This window comes from Zonotrichia albicollis, chromosome 6 (assembly GCF_047830755.1).
Source record: "Zonotrichia albicollis isolate bZonAlb1 chromosome 6, bZonAlb1.hap1, whole genome shotgun sequence".
NCBI lineage: Eukaryota > Metazoa > Chordata > Aves > Passeriformes > Passerellidae > Zonotrichia > Zonotrichia albicollis.
This window is the reverse complement of record NC_133824.1, coordinates 54,547,251-54,571,191: the sequence shown is the minus strand read 5'-3', so window position 1 is coordinate 54,571,191 and position 23,941 is coordinate 54,547,251. Positions and strand designations below refer to the sequence as shown.

At 39.4% G+C, this 23,941-nt stretch overlaps 1 protein-coding gene across 4 annotated transcripts in view; it reads left to right on the top strand.

The window, feature by feature from the left end:
• Positions 1-23,941, top strand: part of GALNT18 (polypeptide N-acetylgalactosaminyltransferase 18) — a 219,198-nt gene that overhangs the window by 110,277 nt on the left and 84,980 nt on the right. For all 4 annotated transcript variants that reach the window (XM_026795841.2, XM_014269928.3, XM_005491083.4 and 1 more), the window contains one exon: positions 3,988-4,154. In XM_026795841.2, coding sequence (XP_026651642.1) covers positions 3,988-4,154 — 167 coding nt within the window. The remainder of the gene's footprint in view (positions 1-3,987; positions 4,155-23,941) is intronic.

The window sequence follows — 23,941 nt, the reverse complement described above, 5'->3', positions numbered from 1 at the left end:
GAATATTATTTTAGTAGCTTTAAACCTGTTAACTAGTTCATAGTCTATTTGAAGACAAATTTTCAAAATTTGGATGCGTACACACCACTTGGCATGAACAGGTCTGTTCTTCAAGGACCTAGATCTGTCATAATTTTAGCATCTTTAGGAAAACTTTGAGTGTTAGTATTTAAGAATTATTATGTGATTATAAGTAAAGAGGTCTCGCAGCCACTTTGAGCATGAAATATGCACATTGGAAATCCTTCTGTGAAGTGCCAGTTAAACCTGATGGTTCCTAAAACTCACATTTGTCAAAGATTTGCCTCAGGTTTGACAGTGCTCAGCCCAAGTAAATTTATGGCTATTTCACCTACTCAGTTATCTGGGCAGGGCTTTTAGAGATTGTTTTAAGCAGAGCTTGTTCATCACTGAAGGTGATCTTTTTTTAAGGAACAGTTTCAGAGGTTAAAATATTCACTCTAGGGTACAGGAGGCAGTTGTGGAAACTATCTTTTCTCCCTAAGATGATGTGAAATCGGTGTGTTATCACCAAAGGGGTACTGGGGACAGCCAAAGGTGACACAGAGACTCCATCATCAGGAGGCATGAAAAGGTACTTTATTATTAGAAATGTACAGTTCTTATGGAAACAGTGGTGGCCCTAAGACCTGATTGGCCTTTCAGAATCTTCTCTCACACTCTTGGTGAACTATGAATAGCACACGCTGGAGAACCATATCTATAAACAACAGTTGTGGTGTTTGTGAGGTTTTCAGGATGAGGGAAAAGATGAAAATTTGACTCTATGTTCTCAGAAGGCTGATTTATTATTTTATGATATTACATTTAAGAATACTATACTAAAACTATACTAAAGAAAGAGGAGGATACAGATAGAAGGGTTGACAAGTATGAATAATAAAAACTTGTGACTGACTCAGAGATTCTGACCCAGCTGATGGTGATTGGTGATTACGTTAAAACAATTCACATGAAACCAATCAAACAATGACCAGTTGGTGAACAATGTCTAAGGCACATTCCACAAAACAGCAAAGCAAAGAGAAGCAATTAAATAATTATTGTTTTCATTTCTCTCGGAGGCTTCTTGGCTTCTCAGCTGCTCAGGAAAAGAATTCTGGGCAAAGAGAATTTTTCAGAAAATATGACAGTGACAGACAGTTACAGAAAGAGAGATAATAATAGTTTTAAAATTCTTTCTCTGAGCTTTCTCACAGCTTCCCAGGAGAATCCTGGGACAGCCATGTCTCTCTCTGTTCAGAGGATGTGTGATTACCCCAGTGTGTATCTGTAGCGTTGGGACTGTTTAGCCTAAAGAAGAGGAAGCTTAGAGGGTAATGGAATATGAATCCCAATATTACCAGTTAGATTGTGCCTGGGCCAGTCTGACCCTCGCTGCTGAGCCAAAGGCGGCAGCTGTGGTGTATCACCCCAGAGACACCTTTAGCTTGCTGGTGGTTGCAGCTGGGCACTAAACAAGTCCAGGCTTGTTAGGAACTCCGTTTATCTCAGGAAGAAAGCTTCAGACGATGGTGAAGAGAAAAAGGAGAGGATTCTGCCAGAGGGTTATATCCAGAGGTTTATTCCATGGTTACAGGGGTCTGAATCTTGGGAACAGCTCCAACAGAGGGGATGTAATTAAAGTAAATATCTGAAGGGAGACTGCAAAGAGGGCAGAGCCAGGCTCTTCTCAGTGCTGCCCAGAGGCAAAGGGCACAAGCTGCAGCACAGGTTGTAGAGTTTCCCTCATTGGAAGCATCCCAACCCTGTCTGAATATTGAACATGCTGTTGCAGGAAGATGCTGTTCCTGGGCAGCTGGCTCTAGGGGACTCTGCTGAAGGAAGGCTTGGACAGGATGCCTTCCCAAGGCCCATTCCAACCTCATCCATCCTGTGACTCTGTGGCATCATAGAAAATTGCCCTGACGCCTGACTTGTAGACTCTGTGAAAATGACTTTATTTCTTCGGCAGATTGTCACTAGTAAAAAGGAAATAATAAATATTATCTTGCAAAAGAGAGAAAAAAGTGATCACAAGAATTTTTGTGGCATTATAATTTAGATTTGTGATAGCCATGAAGAGTGGAGTTTAGGGTTTAAAATGCATAAACATCCATGCTGCAGGTTCTTCCTCCGAGGGATTTACCCTAAACATAAGGTTAGAGAGACTTGGTATCACTCCAGCTTAGTTTAATTGCTCCACAGAAAGTGAAATGACCCTGAAAAGGGGGCCTGAAAATAACCATACCAAGCTGGCTAGTGGCTGGCTCTCTGGGGAGACCAGGGAAGATTGAACTCATGCTCTCTCTGTCCTGGCTGAAGGTTTTAACTCCTGCACTACTGGCTAAAAGAGAAAAGCAGTGTTGCCTTGCTCTTCTGGAAAAAAAACTCAGCTCCCCTTGTCTCTTATGGTAGTGCATTATTTTGCATAAAATCAACTCCTGGATGCTTTAAAGAAAACTTTTCATTCTGGTGCTGAAAGCTGTTTTACCAATGAACAGAGGATTAAAACACCAGTCAAAATACAAACTGATTTGGGAAAGAAAGTTTTGGTGTCTTGTGTTGCAGAAGATCAAGGCACAAGTGGGAATCAGTAAATCCAAACACCATTTTAAATATTTCCCTCTGGTACTGATGCCATGGAACAAAAAGCTGTGAATCTCTGCAACAATGAGGTTTCATATTTGTCTCTAAAAGGTGTATGAACGAGGTTATTAAAAAATATACTGTATACTTTTTAAGACTTGAACTGTCACTACTTTTTCTAGACTCTATTTTCTGTTTTATATGTCCTTATAACTCTTTTGTATGGTGACAGAGAGAAAAGGACCTAAAATATTAAATAACTTCTTTAATGTGATTTCCATCACTTTCAAACCAATGACTGAATTAAGAAAATTGGTTGATCAGCTGAATTTTGAATATTGTGCTATCTCAGTTGGCTTGGATGTCATGTGTCCTATGCACTTTTTTCCAGAACCCTTAAAAGCAGAGAAATAAATTGATCATCTTGATTTAACTTAAATTTTGTACAACATACAGCACATGAAGAGGAATGCTTTTGCGATACTTCTTTGTATTTATTTGCTACACCAATTAAAATACAAAATCCTAAAAGAACTTTTCTCTTTGAACTGAAGAACAGATTTAGTTAAGGAGTCATATTCAAGCATTATGTAAAAATACTGAATTTCTCTGTGCTTTCTGTATGCCAAACATTGGCTGTTAGTTATGCTTTCCACAGTTTTCAGGGGTTCCTGGATGTAGTGAACCCTGGCATCTGGAGAGGATAGCCACTCAGTGTTGTCAGGAGGCAGACAAAAGCATTAACATCAATCATTTCCATCTACAAATTTCCATCTATCTAAAAATGCTGCTTGAGTCAGCCTGTGCCTGATTTCATCCTAGTAAGTAGTTTCAAATCTGAGGAAAAATCAGAAACATTGCATTAAAATACTAAAAGTTTCACAGAAGATAATTAATTCCTTTTACTCAATTAAGTTCTGGCTTTATTGAAAAGCAAATATTTTGCTCACAGTTTAAAAAGGTAAAGTGGTAAAAGAGCTTTCTACTCATATAATTGAAAGATTTGAATCCTTTTTGGAAAGAAGGAGGTGAAAAAACCCCAATAAAACACTAAGGAGCTTTAAAGTTGTGGGCAGCACTTCCATGCTGCTGTTTCCATAAGCAAGTTGGAATGTGGCTGAAATATCTATTTTTGAAAAAGGAAAGAAAAATGCACTATGTTATGAGATTATTCCTCTTTCTGATTAAACCCCTTGACTGTGCTTACAGATAAGTTTTCCACTTTTTAATGTGGTTTTTCTGGCTGCACCATCTGTCTTAGCTTTAGTAGCAGGATGTTCTTTTTGTATCTTTAATATGTTCTTACAACCGGGAGTAGATTTCTCTGAAATAGTTTTCGTTTGCATTGCGGCTGCCAAAAACTTACATATTTTCTTTTCCTTCAACCTTTCCCTGTAGGTGCAGGAACCTGACGTTTCCTGAGAGCCTCCCCGAGGTCAGCATTGTGTTCATTTTCGTTAACGAGGCGCTCTCGGTGATCCTGCGCTCCATCCACTCGGCCATCGACCGCACCCCTGCTCACCTGCTCAAGGAGATCATCCTCGTTGATGACAACAGTAACAATGGTAAGAGCTTTCCTTCTTCCCCCTCCCTGCCCTGAGGCTGGAGAGTTGGAGAGAAGCCTGGAATTCTGGCTCTTGCTCATCCCTTTGGCCTTTCAGATGTTATGGGTGGGTTTTCTCCCTTCTTCATCCCATACTCTTGCTGGGCTGTTTTGAACTCTGCCCGAGTGGGGCGTGCTTAAAAGTGTGTACAAAAGAAGGAATGTTTGAGGTGTCTGGTCTGGGGACTTCTGCTGGTCACAGTGACCCCAAGATGTGTTAGAAAATCTCTTTTCCCAGCCTGGTGGTCAAAGAAGGAGTCAGAGCTCTTCAGTTCTCGTTCTCAAGGTTGTTTATTGTTTCTTATCTATAAAATTCTTTCTCTGGCCTGCCAAGGTCCATTCAGCAGGTCAGACAGAGGCACATTGACTGCTCTCAGGGCAATGTTATCTTTTTATGCTGAGAACTACGTATACAATGTTTACAGTTACTTCCCAATGCCAATCACCTATGTTAGACAGTGAGCTTCTACTCTAAACCAATCCAAAAGTGCCAACATCACAGGAGAAGATGGAGGCCAAGAAGAATGAGAAAGGCTGGACACATCCAGATTCCTCCATCTTGCCCCCTGAACCCCCATTCTAAAAACCCCAAAAATCTATTTTTCACCCCGTGGCAAGCTAATTAATTATTCTACTTAGACTTTTGTGGCTTGCAGATCCTCATATAAGGTTGGTGATTTTTTTCCATGAGTCATAATCAAAGTCACAGGTGCCTTGGGCTCTGTGCCAGGATCTCTGAGCCCCCTGGGAGGGGTTCTGGCAATCCAGGACAGACAGAGGGATGTCCTGAATTCTGACAGTCTGGTAGGCAGAGTTTTGAATGTAGCAATAGATTAGACCTAGCAAGTTTTACTCTTAGTGCCTCAGAGTGTTTTTCAAGCTCATATGGTTTCTGCACTTCTACTTCCACTGTATGATTCCACATGTTGTGCATAAAATACCTTTCTGTGTTTCTTAGACTTCTTCAGATTTCCAGTTCTCCTGTCCTCATTAGCAGCACTTACCTTGCTGCTTCTCTGCTGTCTGTACTCAGATGTTGTTCTCCAAGATCTCAAGGATTGCACTGCCTGTCTCTGATGGTCCAGTGCTTGCCAGGGTATTTGTCAGCGAGGCCGTGCTGGGCACTATTTGCAAGTCTTATTTTCTAGGAACTTTATGATGAAATTTTAATAAGCACAGAATGCTGAACTTAAAGAAAAATTCTGCTGTGCTGGGAGGGTTAATTCTGAGCTGCTAAAATACAAGGAGAATCTGAACTTATCTTGTTGAAGGAAAAAGCTGAACAAAGGGCTTCTCTTATCCTTGCCATCACAACTGCTGTTATCTGGCTATATCCCTGTAGCTTAATCCTGTGACTTGCTGCTGATCACAAATGTGTCTCAGATTTGTACAGAGAAGAAACTTACTGGGAAGCAAGTAAGTTCCCAACCCCCAGGCTATGCACATCATCCTATCCTCTTCTGCTGACTATGAATGAAAGAAAAGCTGCAATCCTGACTATTCAACGTGCACACAAAACACAACAACTTGGTGTAGGCCTATGCCCTAAGTTTTGTCTTGTCCCTTGTGCAACACCTAACAATTTGATAGAAAGAACACAACATTGAAGCACAGCTTCGACTGGTGGGCTTGGCTGTGAATGTGTGAATCCATTCCTGCCCCTTTCAAATGGCAGCTCAAAGAATCTGAGTAGCTGCTGGTGCTGCAGGGCCTGAGGAGGTCTCTGGACATTGATAAACTGGTCACAAAGCAGACATAAAAGGAGAGAAGTAGTCTGGTGGAGAAAAAATGGCTTCTAGAGTTTGAGTCTGATATTGTATGGTTTACAGGCAGTTAGTGCAGTGGGCAGATTGCAGAGCAATGTCACAAATACCAGTGATTCTGAGAGCCTGTCCTCACTGTGATGAGCTCTCTAACAGACACTCTTTGCACTGTGCTCTACAGACTTGTCCAAATTATTATTTTTCATTATTTCATACCTGAAATAGAACAGAAAACACAGAAACTACTTTATCTTTCAGTAAAACCTGTCCAGTCGCATTTTTTTGTTATTACTGTACTGTATAATATTTTTATGATTTGCTGTGCCTTTTATTTAGGCTTGCCTTTCTTACACTCCAGTGCCTTAAATCTTTGGGTTCCTGGCCCCAAGCAGGGAGACAGAAATTGAGAGGAAGGTAACCTTTGGTTTGGCTGCCTTGGCTTGGTGTTATATGTCATTTTATACAAAATCATACTGTGCAGAGCTATAGTTAGTCTCACAGAAAAATTCAATCCTCTGCAGGATTTTATGCTACTCCTCTAACCCTTTCTCTGGCATCTCTTCCCTGCAGTATTAAATTAGATTTCTACAGTCCTCTTTATCCCATAATGTATGCTGAAGACCTGGTAATAGGCATATATTTGGAGCTGATGGATGTTTGGAATGGGAGAGATTGTAAAGATGATTTATGGGCTTTCCCACTATTAGTTTAAATCTTGAAATATTTATTTTAAAACTTACTTTTCCTTTTACAATATTCTATTTTCCATTTTTTCCTTCCTTCTAGCACTGCTGAGATGAATCCTTTCTATTTAGTATCATTCTGTGTTTTTTGTTAGTAGCTCTTTGGCTTGCAAGTGTTGCTGCTTGTAAGATGAGTGGGTTACTCTGGGTTTCCCTGTAATGATACCTGAGGGGGCAAACACTTGGTCTGTGCTTGCAGTGGGCTCCAGCTCTGCTTCTCACAGGGATCTGTCAGAATCCTAATTAAAAGTGGTATTTTTACTCTGCAGCATTCGCCAGGGATGGCAGCTTCTCTTAACTTGATGCAAGATTTCTTTTTTTGTGGTGCCACAGCCATGGGCTTCACAGGCAGGAAATATCACACTGTGGGAAGTGAATAGAAAGAAAAAGTGAGACCAGAGTCCAGATGGGCATGTTTTAATGAATCCCAAATTTCTGTAGACCTGTATTTTGGAAAAGAGCAGTGCAAGAACTGGATGATTTTTTTAACAATTCCAGAAGGCTGATTTCAGAAACCATTAATTCAAGTATAGGACCAAAGTCTGTACATTTGTCTTGAACAATATGTGCTGTAGCATTTTATTTCATGTACTTCAAGGGATGTCAAGCAAATTATCTATGGCTTTCCCTAAAGTTCTTCAAGTTCCCAATTATGCTTCAGGAGACCTCAATTAATCTCTCTGTGAAGTTTCCCTTTTTTAAAATAAGTGTTTGGACTTAGAAAACTGTGAAAAGGCCAACGTGTGCCATTTCAAAGTCGAAAATAGATTTTGTAGGTCCTAAAATTTTGATTATTTAATAAAGCTGTTTGCATGACTTAATGTGTGTATTTCACCATATCATCTTTTCTGGTGGAATTCTGATGGACATTGCTCTGCATTGTTTCATATATGCTGATAGGTACATTAGTAGTAGAATTTAATTTAATTGAAGGATAAGAAAGGCACATTTCAGTGAGTACCTGTGTCCTGTATAATGAGAACAGAAGTTTTATTAAAATAAGTAAAGTATCAGTGTTGTTTATTTGTGTCTCATTTGGGTCTTAGTCATGTTGGTGACTAAGTAACTGCACAGATTTCAGGTGTTTTACTGTATTTTAGGTGTTAGATCAAAATCTTTCTCATTCTCCTCAGTAGTGCTGTTTGCTTTGCAGAGATAAGGTACATATGAGTTTACAATTTGGCAATATAATTTTATTTTTTTTTTTACTTCAAAAGCAGCAGATTTTTTTTTTTTTATTTTCAGAGAAGAAGCTTAAAAAAATTGACCACACCGATGACTGCTGGTGGTTAATTAGACCTCAGAAACATATTTAGAAGCATGGCCTGAGCTGTAAACTACTGGCATTTGTGCTTTATTTCCCCTGGTTTGTGGCATCCTGCCCTCTGGGAACAGGGTGGTGACCTTCTGTGCCACTGGAGCCCTGGTTTGGGTTTTGAGTACCACTGCATCACAAAGTACCTCTTGAAGGTATTTTCAGATGATTTGAAATCTCTCTAAAAAAGGTGGTTTTTAGCCATGATGAGTTCAGCTTTGTGGGGAGGCAGTGGGCATTAGTGTGTCCAGAGCATGCCTTGCAAAATTTCATACTATAGCAGTAATTATCATGCTCTAGGACATTTTTATTTCACATTACAGTTAATAATATTGCAGTAGAGGCTCAGATTTTGCAAGGTTCCTTCCTTTTCCTTGAAGCATTACTTATGAATTAAATATTCTTACATGTTCAGTGTAATAATTGTCATTTTGTCCTGAGATTTCCATGAATGCAGCTATTGAACTGCAGTAGTAATGCTGGATATCAAAGGATGTGAATTTTATGTCTTGCAGTGTTTAGAATTAGCACAGACTGGTAAAAAGTGGGTCAGGTGCAGCCATATCACCTGTGAGAGGTTGTCCTCAAAACACTGACTGAAAGGAAACTTTTCAGAAGCATCCAGAGCTTTTCATTTAAAAGTTATATTTCTGTGGTAATTCTTAAGAGATATTTGGGAATAGAAGATTGTCTGATTTTTTTGTTCCTTTACAAAAGCAGTGATGAGCTCAAGACTACTGTTCAGATGCATGTTTGATTTCATAGCACAGCATAGTTTGAGCTTGTAGATCATACAGCTATGAAATGCCTGTTGGTAGCAATCTCCTGGGGAAAACCTTTGCTCTTGCTTTCTCTCTGTTTGGATTCTTGTTCTTCCCTTACCTGAATGTTGGGAAAGTGCCAAGACAAACAGAAACATCTGAAACCAAGGAAACAGGCCAGGTTTATGCAAACCTGCATTCATTATTGGGCTGTGGTTTATGCATGAGGAAGGCTTTACTTTATCTGCCTGGATTGATTCTCTGCATTAGTTAATGACCTTGTTGCTGAAATCATTATTGCACATCTTTACAGAAGCAAGCTCTCAGAAGGGTTGACAGGGGATTGACATGAAAAGAGGGCTGTGCAGTGCTGGTTAGGAATCAAATGATAAAAAGCATATCTTTATGTATAGAGTAGGAAATCTCTTCCTGTGTGGATTTGAGAAAAAAATTGGCTATTGTTACAAACTGTGCATTTTACTTTAGTACTGTTTAGGGCTGCAACTTGAATCAATGAAGGCAATTCTTTGAGCATATGTCTGCTGCTACATGTTGTGTGCTGCTGCTGGGACTGCAGTGAGGCGTGCCAGCTTCTGTGGATGCATCTGGAAAGACAGAAGAAGGAAATAACCCGAGGCAAACCCTTGTCCTCTGGCCATCTGTTCCAGTTGCCACCAGAAGTTAGAGCATAATGTTCTTCTTATCCATGTCCTGGCCATGCAGTTCAGAATTCTGGTGGGAAAAAATATGAACTACTGATGTAAATAGACTGTGAGACTTTTGTGAGGATGCTGGGTCCTAAAGATGATGTCCTGGACTGGCTGTGGACTGTTGTCTCCTCTTACTTGTCAATCCTTGTGACAATGAATTTGATTCCCATTTTAAAGAGGAGAGGTTGTGGAGTGGGATATCAAAATGAAGTGTGAAACAGAGCAGAAAAGAGAAGCACACTGCTGATGAATAAGGCCATTTGTCCCAATTGTTCTGCCCCCATGTAAAATTTTTGGGTTTTGTTTTGTGTATTGGTTGGTTAGTTTAGGGTGGGTTTGGTTTGGTTTTGTTTTAAAATTTGTTCATGTTTTTGTTTGGTTTTTGGTGGGTTTTTTTTGTTGTTGTTGCCTTTTTTTTCAATTTTTTTTTTGTAACTCTTCACACCTTTTTCTCCTCCTGTGTTAATTCTTCTATTTATCCAGGGATGGTCTTGTTCCTTGGTCTTTATTGTCTCCGCCACTTTCCTTGGACTCCTTCTACCCTGGCAGTCTGCTCTTTTTGAATGCTTACTTCCTCACTCCCAATCCCTACAACTCATCCTTCTTTGTGAGCTTGTGTCCTTCAGGTGGGGCCTCCATTTTGCATGTTCTCAAATTCCAGGGTACCTGTGCCTCTTCAATTTCCTCCATCCCAGTATTTACTGCAGTTTCTCACAAACTGCATTCCTCCATCTCCCCCATCTCACCATTCAGCCTTCCCTTGCTTTTAGCTGCAGTAATTTAACTCCTGCCTGAATCATCCCTCCCTGCCTTCCTCCACCCCCAGTAGCAGTCTGTTCCTTCCTTTTTGGGGCATATTTTTATCATTTCCTGCTTTCTTCGTTTCTCTATCCATTGCCTCCTTCTCATACATGTTTTTCCATTTTCTTTTGCTTTCATTTAAGAACAATTATGAAGTATTCTTTTCATGCAGCTTTCCTAACTCCCCCATGCCTGAACTTCGTAGTCCATCAGATTCCAGGACTCACATTCCATCCCATGAGGGACCAGGGAGAGCATCCCTTTCTGGAGGCAAGGCTCTGGGTTTGTGTCCTTGTCACTATAGCTGTGTGATAACCAGCATGGAGTTTCATGTTGGGAACCATCACAGTCTCCTTCCTTTATAACTCCAGTGCAAGGTCCTTAGCCTTCCTTTTCTGGGCAATTAGGAGAGTTCCAGTGCTGTGAGACCATTTGCCTCTGTGGAAGCTCTGTGTGCTCCAAAGGTGGCAGTGGCAAAGTGGCCTTTCAGCAGAACAGTTATTTTAATCACCATAGTTCAGTCTGTTGGTATGGCTGGACAAGCAACATTTCAGTGTGTGCCAGCTGATGGCAGAACCACTGTCCACATCAGGGGGCAGCTGTGCAGGGCAGAGCTTTTATTGCAGGCTCCTGACATCAGGCTTTATGACTCAAGCATTCAGATAATGCTATGAATTGAATCTTCCCTAGCCAACAGGGGCCAAAATTAATGTATGGTCATCTTATCTTATTCCATCTGTGAGGTAATTTAGCTTGTTGAGTCCTCATCCCCTTGCAGTGTAGCAGTCTGGTGAATACCTTTTCCTGTGTCACATTCAGCACACAAAGTCTGAGAGGACTGGCCTCGTTTTATGGTGGCTCTGTTTTGCCTTGAATCCCAGTGTGCCAGTTCATGCTGCACTTCTCTTCCCCATCTTCTGTGTCCTCGAATAACAAGTGGTGCAATGCACTGTCAGGGTGCTCTTATCCTTCATCCCCACACCTGTCCTGCCACCCCTCTCATGACACAGCCCTTAGTGTGGGCATACTCATGTTCCTGCCCATAGCAAAGCCTGAAACAGATTGAATAAGTTCCAGTTTCTAGGTGATGATAAATAGCTGCATGCTGGCACTTTGGAGTATTCTGGAAGAATTATTTGGGTCAACTAACAGAAAATAGCATCACCTGTGCTTCAGAAGCCTAATGTGACCACACTTAAAGGCTGCAGTCACATTGACTGAGAACAGGCTTGGTTTAAGCTCTGCTGGTGGTGATGAGGAATTCACCCTGTGTGCCTTGCAGGTGCTCTGGGCTGCTGGCATCCTGACTCTGAGGATGCCAGCACATAAATACTGCCTTGGTGCACTTCTCAGTACCATCTCTGTGATTTTAGCCTCAAAATTAATCTCTAGAGAGCTCTGAGAAATTGCTTGGTTGCAAATCCTTTTTCTTTCCCCATTTTTCCTCCTCTCATATTTGTCAGATTATTTTGCCTTCAGAAATGCTTGAATGGTTTCTGTTGATAATGTTCTCAAGCACATGTCACTAAATTCAAGTAGCAGCCACAGGTATAGATTTGGTGCAGGGGAAAACACTCGTGAGAGAAGTGCCAATATCTGTTGATGTCAGTAAGATACTGTGCTTTGATCAGATTATTTCCTCTTGACGTCTTTTCCCATGGAGTCTTCAATAGAAATTGTATTTGAGATATTCTAGTAATGTAAGCTCTTATGAGCCTGAATGACTTCTTAAAGGATTTCTTTTTCTTTCCTTATCAAAAGAATGGCACTTATAATTGAAAGAGTTTGGCAGGGTGTGGGGAAAATACTCTGTGATGTCAGACAAAGGAGTTAAAGGATTTTGTCCTACAGAAAGTTAAGAAATGAAAATTGCCTTTTAAATGAACTTCATTTAGATTTACTTTCTCAACCCAAGCATACTTTTCTTAAAAAGAAAAATGAATAAAAAGATAACTTTCACAGAATCAATGCTGAATTCTTAACTTTAAATAGTGGTAACACTTCCTTCCAGAGCTGATAATTTCAAACACTTCAATTTCTTTGTGATAGAACCTCAACATTCTTGATGTGCTGAAGGATCCAAGACACGATAAGAGATTTGCCTGAAGAAGTATTTAAGAGTGTTCAAGCATATCACTAAATGATAAAAATCAGTTAGCAAAATATATTAATAAATTACAGATTAATCTTTGGTCACCACACAAAGGCATATTTATAGGCATTGCTAGATACTTTAAAGGCATTGTAGAACCTACTCTAAGTGTAAAGTTCAAGTACAGAACATTTTAACAAAGGATATGTGAATTCTAAAAGAACTAAACCAATTCATGTTGGCTTTTCTTATGGCCTGTTTTTCTGTAGATATGTTTGGCATTGAGTTCTTTAAAAGTGTTTTCAAAGTATATTCGATGGCCAAATTTTAAATTACTTGACTCTACTTGCTCACTGCTAGTGATTTCTGGGGATGTTACTGAAAAGGTGTTCCTTCCTTTCACCCTGGAAAAGCAACCTATTTAAAGGAGTGTGCTTCAACTAGCAGTATGGGAAAACTTTGGGGAAGCTCAGTTTAAAACCCTATGGAAAATGCGATGAATGCGAATAAAAGCTAAAACTTTCATTTTTGATGATGGAATAACAAAGGGAAAATGAGGACTTAGGGGTTAGACTGTGAGAGAATGAGAATTCCCACTTGTTTTTCGTCACGTGGTTTATTTGGAACAAAAGGTTTTGTTTTCATTGGGCGTCCGTGACCAGAGTTGTTGTCATCACCACTTAGTGGAACTCTGTTGTGAGAGTCTGGCAGTGCATGAGTTTGTATGGATGGAGATACAGGTTATGTGCTGAAAATATAAACACCCTTCATGGTCTTTTTGATTTTCACAAGTGTCTAGAGTCTGTTAGATTTTGGGTAACTTCTGCAGCCAATTTCCTACACTACTGGGCAAATCTTACTCTGCTGGCTGTCTGAATGGGGACCTGTGTGGAGCTGAATTCTTCTGCCACATCCCTATGGCATTTTGCAATGGGGTTTGTGAATAAAATGTTGGTTTTATTTTTATTTTCTTCTTATTAGTTTCCTTTCAAATGTAATCTGAGAGCAATGGTAGATGCTTTTTGGTACCAACTCAAAGGACAAATTGTCTTTCATTAAATTTAAAGGGGTTTGTCTGCACTGCAGTGTGAACTTTCAACTGAGTAATTCAGAATCATGATGAATGCTAAATAACATGGCAGCATGAATCATTGTTGTTTTTGTTTGGCAGCAGGGAAAACCTTGATGGAATTGCTAAGTGCTTTCAGTTTTCTCCAGATGCTCAGTGTTGGCTGCTGCATTGTTCCTTTGCTCCTCACTGACACACTCCTTTGGCCCAGTGCCTGTCTAATCATTGTTTAATGTTTCAAAAGCTGCCACCTTCTATTTGAAGCAATCTTTTCAAGCAGTACAAATACCAGCAGATTTGCATACAGTAGAAAGAGAAATAATTGGAAAAATAAAGTAAAAAACAAAAAAAAGAAATGAGATGTTAACAGCATTAATGTTTTATGAAAGTGAAAAAAAAAATCTGCATAGCTATTCAAATTATGGTGAAATTTAAGGAAGCCTCAAGATATTTCTGTGGCTAAATAGATGATCTATCAGTCTTACGGGCTATGAAATAATTATTTCTTCTGACCTGTTGCTCCTAATCTCAAGCTTTGCTCATGTACGTGAAGTGGAAGGCGAACAACAAGGTCTTCTAAAATGCGAAACAAGTTGCAACTCATTTGCCAGCGAATAAACAAGTTGACAACTTGTCTGCCAGCCAATAAACAATGATTTCTGTTTTTTATTACCATGAAAGACTGCAGTGTCAGAACTTGAAAAATGTATTCACATTCCCAAGTCAAATAAGTGACTGTGATTCCCTGCCTTCTAGTGGTATTATTACTGTACAGGCAATGGGTTTGAAACATCTCCCCATGGTGTGCTTCTTATATGAAATGTCTAGGATTACATTTCAGTGATATTTGTGCACTTGAAACTTCTTTGTGGGTAGTTCATAGGCTTTGACAACCAGTTTGGAGCATGCAAGTGAAACTGAGTAGCACTGGGTCTGGTTTTCTCTCTTCAGGTATCTCTGTTTCCAAAGAAATGGGTTTTTTTTTTCTTTGCCAATTTCCCCCCCACACAAGTTGATAAAGTGCAAGTAATGTTGAGGCAAAAGTTGTGTGACTCTGTTAGCAAAATGTATTCCACAATTAGCTTTAATTTTTATAATGCTGTTTGTGTTGCACAATGTTGTGTAAAAGGGCAGGAACTGAATGAAGCTGTGCCATGACAACCTCTGGAATGCCTTGTGTCCCAGAGGGAGACCTGCTAGACTCTGAAAGTTCCTGTTCTTCTAGGGATAAATCTTATGGCATCTGAGCTCAGAGCATTAGTCCAATATGTGAAAATAGACTTTAGGAAAGCTTTTCACCAGAAAAATTCAGCTGTAGCATAGCCAAGAAAAAAAAAAAAGGTAAGTTGGTTAAAAGAAAGGGAGACTTTTTTTGACTGAGAAGCAAAGACTTTGTGCAGAATTCCCTTCTCCTGGGGAGCCCAAAGACTGACTAAGAGCAACAGAAATAGTCAAGGTTATTTTGCCTTTTTAAAATTTTTATTTTTTTTAATTGTCTAGATCTGCACAGTGCTAGAGCTATCTGAAGTATGCAGCATCTAACATCTGACTTTGGAACTTTTCATTTACTGTGTCTCCATGTTTCAGCAATTACATCTCCCAGAGGAGAACATCACAAAATTATGAAGTTAGAGGAAACCTCAATGACTTGTTAAAAGGAGCATCATCACATGTGGGCACAGAATGATCATATAGATCATAGGAAGAATATTTCAGATTAAATAAGAGAATTTGTACTTTAGTTTTACCTTACAAGCCTGAAAAGACCAGTTGTACACAGTGATACAGAAGTACTTTACAGGTTGCCTGATGCTCAGTTGACCCTGAGCAGTATTTTATGTAACTCCAACTAAACTTTCACTGATCTACTCTTCTTCTGAAATTAAATGCCTCTATAACTGTATGCCCCAGTAGGAGCTCTGGCAAGAGTCTGATAGCAGGGAATGTTGGTAGTTCATATTCCTGAAAACACACTGAGCATGGGAACTGCTCGGTGTTTCTCTCTCAGATGGAAATAGAGCAGCCTGGAGTACTCTGCAAAGCTCCAAACATCATGTGGGCAGGAGCACTTATGCATGAGCCAGATCAGCAAATCCAGTCCAAAGCAGTCAAAATTACTGCTTTACTGCATGCTGTGGAATGGGATTTTGGTTGGTTTTGCAGATGTGTGTAGTGATAGTCCCTGAGGTGAGAAAGGAGCAATAATTTTAGTGTTCAAGCTTCCATCACAGGCAGCTCTTGGTACTGGTGTGCTGCCTTTCTCAAATGATGCTGAGATTAAACTAAGCATAATACTAAATCTAAAGAAGATTAGATACACGAAAGCTTTCAGTTGAAAATTGTTTTTGAAAACAAAAGGGGAAAAAGGGGGGCTTTTCAACTAAAAAGTTTTAGGTTTTTTTTACTTTTATTTTTTCTATAACTTTTTTTATCCTTATGTCAGTACTCCATCCTTACCAAATGTCTAAAGCTTTAAAGTTTTATTTCTAATTTGTGGACCAATCTTGAAAGGTGCTGAGTCCTAGGACTTAATTTTTCATTAATAGGCTCTTTTTTGTGACCTGGGAAAATATTATCCATAAAGCTGTACAATTAGTCCAGAGAGGGTTACCACCGAATGAAGGAAATCCAGTCCCTCAGTGGTGTCAGGTCAGCTCACATAGCCCATCTCCTTGAATTACAAGTGGTTCATCACTGAAAGAGAGTGTTGTCTTCCCAAATGGAGCAAACTGGAACCTCTCAGCTCTCAGCAGAAGTTTCAGCTCCTTGGAGCACCCATCTGAGAGCCAACGGAGCCCGCCAGGAAGGGGAATGCAAAACTGAGCCTGACTCGCTTCCAGAGGTCTGTAATTCATACTGCAAGCTCTGCACAGCTTAAACATGGCCAATATTTGCTCTTTTTACCACTGTCTCAATAACACACAAAATTTAGGAAGTATCTAAAATGAAAAACCTTAGGGAAGGTGATTTAATATAATGGTCTGTTAAACTTATCATCGTTTTATGGCCCTGAACTTGAAACAGTGAGAGAAATTACTTAGGTCTAATCAGCTTTCCTTATAATAGAAAGTACCCTAGAAAAATCTGCCTGTTGCTTCAGAGTATGTCACACTGAGTTTAATCAGCTGTGCATTACTGCATAATAGCTCAATCAGCTTCAGGTCAGCAAGAAAGAAAATAAAGGAATTTTTTTGTAGAATTATAAAAGAAGATGCATGTTCAATAGTTTGCTTGACTTCCTGGGTTTGGATTATCAAAGTTATCAAAGTAACGTGAAAAACAGCAGTGGATGATTTATCTCTCAGGATCTTATGCATCAAGACTTGGCTCTGATTGATGACAAAGCATATTTCAAAAAGTGCATGAATTTTTATGGTGTTGCACAGTGTTGTGTGCACCCTGTGGCTTAGAGTTCATATAGAATGTTTTCTAGAAAATTCTAAATTCTCTGGATGGACTTTGCTCCACTGCTATTCTGGCTGTCTTTACCCATCCTAACAGAGCAGTAGTGGGGTGATTCATTTAATGTAGCACAATGATCACTTAGCTTATACCAGATACAACCTGAGTTAGCAAATCTGTTATCTCTCTTAACTGAAATAAAATCCACCTCTCTGCTGGAGATGGATTTTATTTCAATTAAGTTTCCACACTCAGAAACTTTTAATCACAGCAGGTTTGTCTGGTTATCAGATCCAAGCTTTCTGCAGGTTTAACTCGCCCTATCTGCCCATCTCCAGTTGAACTAAGTGGATTTCTGATTCTGGTCATTTTTAAAGGTTTATATCAGTGTGAAACTGCATTTCTCTCTGTGCCATACATACCCATTCCAGAAGGAATTCCTGTGATTTATATAAATAGCTGTGGCAGGGTAAATGTGTTTCCTCTGCCTTTGAACTGTATTTTTTAAACGTGATGCCACGTGCAGTTACGTGTGTAATCAGTTACTTGTTTAGTGGTTTCCTGTCTCATAAAGACCTATAAAAGCACAAGTAAATATAAAATAAATATGTTTCTATTTTTTAATGGGTCCTTTTAGAAATGGAAGGTCATTCTCTGTGAGTTTTGGATAATTTGATTAAAGATGCTGTTGAAATTGATGAGTAAACTGCCTGCATCATCCTATTACCAGCAGAACCAGTGTTGACTAAGCTTCAGCCCAGAAACTCAGTAGCATCCATAAAGGGGATTAACTAGTGACAGCTGAGAAATACATGAATTATAGAGAATAAATAGCCAGTTTTGAAGGGAATAGTGAACAGATCTTTGGCCGGTCACTGTAGGTACTGTACAGTAATCCTGAGAGTACCTGCATAGGTGCCTGACAGTTCCACATCTGTTTGGTAGGATGAAGCACCACCAGTGCCCTGTCTGGCATTCTTCTGGAAAAAAAAAATTAGTCAGATTTCTCTGTAAACCTTCCGCAAGACATACTTGAACACGATGCTGATTCCAACTGTTTCCTCTCCCCCAGGAGACAAAACTTTGTTTGTGTGAGTGAAGTGCACAGAAGTGCCTGCTGGACGGGACCAGGAGTGCTTGGAATGGGTGAGCCCTCCCAGCACAGGCAGGAGTGACAGCAGGCTGGTGGTGGGGCCATGCAGGATGATTCTGCCTTTCTCTGTAGGAAATAAATGCCTCTCCAATGTCTGCCAAGTCACAGCTCCACTGGGGAAGACTTGAGGAATTATTTTGCTTGCTCAGGTCTGCCTCTGGCATCTGATTCCAGGTTCCTCAATGTGTTTACTTGGCATTTCTTTCAGTAGGCTCTTTTGCTAATGTGCTGTTACTGGCACAGATGCTAAAATGGAAACAAGTCTGGTCAAGAAAATCTCACTTAAAATTTAGTCTCCTTTTTAAAAGTATCTAACCTTTGGAACTGTTCTGTTTTGTGCATTATGGAATGAGCACCTAATCATGCAGCCAGTTGCATATTTTCTAAGCCTGATTACTTGTGTGATTTGTGTTATTTTGTAAGCTCCCACATGGAAACAGGGAAGTATTCCTAGATTTAGGTGCCATAGGGCCATTAGATGCATAATGGATCCCATCCTCCTTGATGCCATTACATTCAGTGAAATTATTTGTATCATATGGTACCAGAATTCATGAACAATGACTTCAATCTCTTGTCTTCCATAAAGAGAGTAATAATTCATCACAGATTGGTTATACACATGGAAAAAAAGTTTAAAATCCAGGGAACTGTATGTACTGTGACAACTGTCTGGAATCTTTATTAGGCAAGTTACAAATTGCTGTCATCTTATTATTCCTTTTAACATCAAGAATATATTAAATAATCAAAGTAATTTCTTTCTGAAGGGAGTTCAGTGCAAATCACAAGACAATTGTAGACTTTTTGTCTTAGATGGTAGATTAGTTTCATTCTTAATCAGCTGACTGTAGTAAATTTTGATTTTATTTCTTTCAAGTGCTGTAAAATACTTTTCCTTGAATCAGTTGTGTCCTTGGTGGGATTTGATATACTTGATGTTTTTCTAGTTTGGCTTTTAAGACTTAAATTACTTATTTTTCCTTCTTTTATTGAAATTGATAGCTTTATATTCTAACACCTTCCCTGTATTCCTCCTGCAGATTTGTATTTGAAGCGTTTTTTCTCAAACTAGTTCCCTGCTCTTTTTTTGAATGTCTTCAAGTGATTTGGCAGTGAGCAAATTTGGATGGCTTTTCCGTGTTCTGTATGAAAGCTAGTTTTTAAATGTTACTGATGACTGTGTAGGGTTTAGAGCCAGCTCTGTGTCTTGCCAAATCCTTAAAGCTATCATCCCCCTCCAGGCTGCTGCTGTGACTAGCCAGCATTGCTCGTGGGAGGATTCTCTTGCAGCTTGGTGATGGGAGATAGTGTTATCTGTCATTCCATTTCCCCTGTCCCAGGGGCATCCGGAAACACCAGCTTGAAAAGCAAAGTTGCTACAATGACTTTGCCGTCAGAAATATGTTAATATTTATGAATGTTCAAAGGGGCTTGTTACTCAAGAGTAGCTCTTGGTCTTCAGATTTATGAGGAAAAGGTATTGTTGTCAGTGGAGAGTTGCAGAAAGAGTTTTAGGTCTTTTATGCCAGCTTTATGGTTTTATGGCTTATGGCTCTTGTAAGTGGTTAACCTGAAGAAAGTTATTTTTATGGTTTCAAATGCAAACTTAATCACTGTAGGTTTGGGGTTTCTGCTTTTTAACTGTGTCAGACAACAGACTTAGGTATACTGTTAATATATTTGTCTTTATAGTGTGCTTCATTTGATCCACCTAAAAGGAGCATGGGAAAATATTTGCTGAGTAAAATTAAAAGGAGATGAGACAAATTTCTGTCAGGATTAATTGTAACAAATTTCTCTTTGTGTTGGGGCAAGAAGAAAGACGTGATGATCTCTCAAAATCCATTTAGTTAAAACCCCCCATTTTTGGGTTTTTAACAGAGGAGCACTAAGGCGAAGTTCATAAACATTCATTGCTTATTCAGGCAGGGATTTCATATTCAAAGAAACCTCTTATAGTTTCTGACCTGCCTTAACAACATTTCAGAAGCTGCTGTTCCTGTTACAGGGAAGGTGGCAGAGTTGCAACCAGCAGTAGAAACTTCTCTCTGTATTTGGTAGGTTTATTTTAATTTTACTGTAAATAATGTCTGACCTCAACTTTTTGTGAGGCCTGGACAAATATGAAAAAATTAATTCTCTGAAAGCCCTTAACAGTCCTGTGAATGTTCTTCTGCCAATAGGCAGAGCTGGAGGTACCTTTGGTATCTCTCATGTTGTAATATTCAAAGTATTTGGTCACCATTGACTGTGTCCACGTGAAAAAATTTTTTTGAGATGTACTTTTAAACAGAGATGCCTATTTATGGAAGAAAAGCCATCAGGCTCTGCAATCTGTTTGAATTATGTATGGAGAATTCACATAAAAATGCTCACAGCTTGTTCTTTGCATAACAGCCTGTGGTGCGTAGGATCACCAGATTCCTTCACATTAATGCTTCCTCATTTCCATCTGCAAACAAGTAATTGCAAAGCTCAATTTCTTTATCAAACTGTTGCTGTTGGAAGACTTGTGACACAGAACAGCTACAGCTTGATTGGTATTTATTAACTGTTGTTCCATGGATTTAAAGTGGAAGTGTTTTATAACTTTATTTAGTCATTGGTAGGCAGAGTTTCATAAACAATGAAACAGACTCTGTCCCATTATTTCACAACTGGTGAGCCCATTTGTTCAACTGGATGCTGTAGTGTTTAGTCTCTGCAGGTCTGTGAAAATCAGGAAACTTCTACTCAATGACCTAAGCAAGGGCTATGAAGTGAAGCTTCAGACATCTGTTTCAAAAACCTTGGCCTTGCAGTGTCAGAAAAATGTGCCTAATTTCTTGACAGGGTTTCATTTTACCTAGGAAATTGAAAAAAATATTGTTGTCAAAATCAGATTCTGTAAAATTATGACTGAATGTTGCAAGCTCACAGAAGGGCCGAATCAGACACATTCCTGTATTGCTCTCAAACCATTTACTCAGTGTTGTAATTTCTGTTCTGTGTCTGCCTGTTTATTTTATCAGAAGGCAGGTGTACATCACAAGAAATGAATGTGTCCTCTCCAAGGCAGATGTGAACTGTGTCACAGTGTGTCTGAGGTGAGAAGTGACCGCTGAAGACCTTCTGGTCCCATCCACCTATTCAAAGCTGGGTCAGCTAGAACAAGTCGCCCAAGACCACACCCAGTTAGCTTTCAAAATCTCCAACCGTAGTAATATCTTTCTCACACTAGTTAAAAAGGTTTGAGGTGACTGAAAATTTAAGCCAGAAATACAAGTTTAAAACTTTAAAAAGTGTTGACTGCATTTTGGCATGTAAACATAATCACTTTTGATTTATGAGCCCAGCTGAGCCTCACTGACTGTATTTATTTAATTCAGATGCTGAATAGCTCTCACCAAAGCTGCTCTTGTCATCTTAATTCATAGAATTATTTCTGATGCCCAGATGCGGGGAGTTGTAAAAGTGCCTTCTCTTCAACAATTAAAAAGGATTGAGCTCCAGAGCAACCTCTCATACGACTGAAAGACTGTGGTTATTAAAATGCAGATTCAAAGAGAATAGTTAGTAGAATTCTAAGAATGCCGTGTTGGCATTGAACTGCAGTTACAGAACAGCAGACCTGAGGTAACTGTGCATGAACTGGCTCAGGGGGTTTGGTGCCATGGCCCAAGGAGCTCAGCCAAGCTGCTCCTGATCCCATGGCCCAAGAAAGAGAAAGGAGACATCAGAAGGTTAGAAAGGAATGAATAATAAAATCTTGTGACTGACCAGAGAGTCTGGCACAGCTGGACCATGATTGGTCGTCAAGTAAAAACAATTCACATGAGACCAATCAAAGATGCACCTGTTGGTAAGCAACCTTCAAACCACATTCCAAGCAATCAGATAATTATTGTTTACATTTTGTTTCTGAGGCCTCTCAGCTTCTCAGGAGAAAAATCCTAGTGAAAGGATTTTCATAAAATGTGTCAGTGGCAGTTTTGTTCATTACAGTGCAAGTCAAACCCATGGGATCAATGGGTTCCAAAACCAAAGTAGCAGATGGGTGGAGAAAAATAAGGCATTGTTTCATAAGGATAGGTGTTATGTGTGGACACAGCCAAGAGGAAATGGAGATGTAGCTCGTCCAACTGCTCATGAATTTTACATATGTTTGATCCCAGCTGGTTCTGGAGGGACTTGTGATTTCTAGTGCATATCAAACATCAGGTTTATTTCACATCATTAGGCAAGGATAGTCTTGATGAGAGCAAAAGAATGGGGGAGATGAATTCATTAGGGAATGGTCACATGAAAACAGTGGTGGTGTGGTTTAGTATTAAAGGGACATTCATGCTTTTGAGTTTTATCCAGGGATAACTAGTACCATGCTCCCTAATTGATGTCTTTAGATTGACTCCCTCTCTGCTAAGATACCCCTGATATGTTCTTTGTTTATCCACCTGAAGGGATTAAATAAGGCATGTACAAGATGAACAAATCTTTATTAGGATTTGATACAAAAAACCTTTTCTGAAGCATGATTGCAGCACTACACTTTTAATTAGTTTTCACAAATGCTTCCAATTAACACATACCATGTCAGCTTTTCAGCTACCAAGAAGATTCACTCACATAGCAAATAAAAAAAGCTTTTTTTTAAGCTTTCATGCGCAGCTTAGCAAAAAGACTGAAAATAATTTCTTGTTAGATGCTGGTAGTCTTTTTGCTTTTCAGAGAGTTATTTGCTTTTGCTGTAGGTTTGAGCTTTTTGTTCTTCTGGATGGTAATAAAAAAACAGAAAAAAAGAAAAAAACCTCACCTGCCATGTTTTTCAAAGAGATGTTAGGAAACTATCTGCTTCTCCTGATTTGTCTGTGGTGAAAGGAACACTGACTAGTCTCCAATTTGTAGTATTTGAACTGTGACCACTTTTTGTTTCCCTCTTCAGGCATTTTGTCATATGCTTATGGCATTTACTGGAGTTACTTATTTTCCTGATTTGAGTTCCCTAATTGGAATTGTAGCATATGGTTCACGTTCTTCACGTTATCTGCTATTGTAGCTCAGGTACCAAACCCTGCCAGTTCCTTTGACAGCAGCTTTCAAGCAGCTCTTCTGAAGAATCTTTAAACCTCTCCGGTAGAAATACTGTGCAGAATGCAAGTGGCTGCATTTGATTTTTTGTTTATGTCAAGCTCCTCTGTGGAAAATGCTGGATTATCTATGTGGTACTGCTATGAAACCAGAAAGTTAGTGCTTAACATGATTTTTTCAAATAATGTTAATTAGTCTTGTTTCCATGAGCAGAACCTTGCTTTAAGCATACTGGATCATATATACAGAAGATACAAGGAAGAAATTAATTACACTTTGTTTAGGCCACTCAACACTCTCAGTGTCTGTAGGATTGCTGTGTTTGCTGTGTAGGGTACAATTTCCACATTTTTAACTTAACATAGAGCAGGTTCAGAAAGTGGGGGTGATGTGAGAGCCTCAGAGTTGGTAGAGCCACATGTCTCAAGGAGCTTCTTGCTATTGCTGTGTGGAATAAATGCTGCTCAGGATGTTTAAGGTTTGGATATTAATTATAACTCTGAGTTTAGTACCCATGGAAGCAACCTCCTCCTGTGACATAAGAATAGAGCTGTACAAACCCTCTGAAGTTAACTGAGATGAATGCTATGTAGGAAAATGAGATCATTACCCAGTCCAAAGTTGTTTTCAATGTAACATATTGCAGTATGCAGACAAGGTAGAGATTTAATGCTCATAGATGGAGGCAATTGAATCGTGGAACTCCATTACAAATTTAGCTGTTCAGGCAGCGTTGTTTTGAAGATGCTAAAGGGTTTGAATGTGAAAAGTCAGGCATTAACTATTCTGAAAAATGTGGATATACTGCAAATCAAACTGCAAATCATTGCAAATAAAATCTAGTGCAAGGAAATTAGCCATTATCTGTGC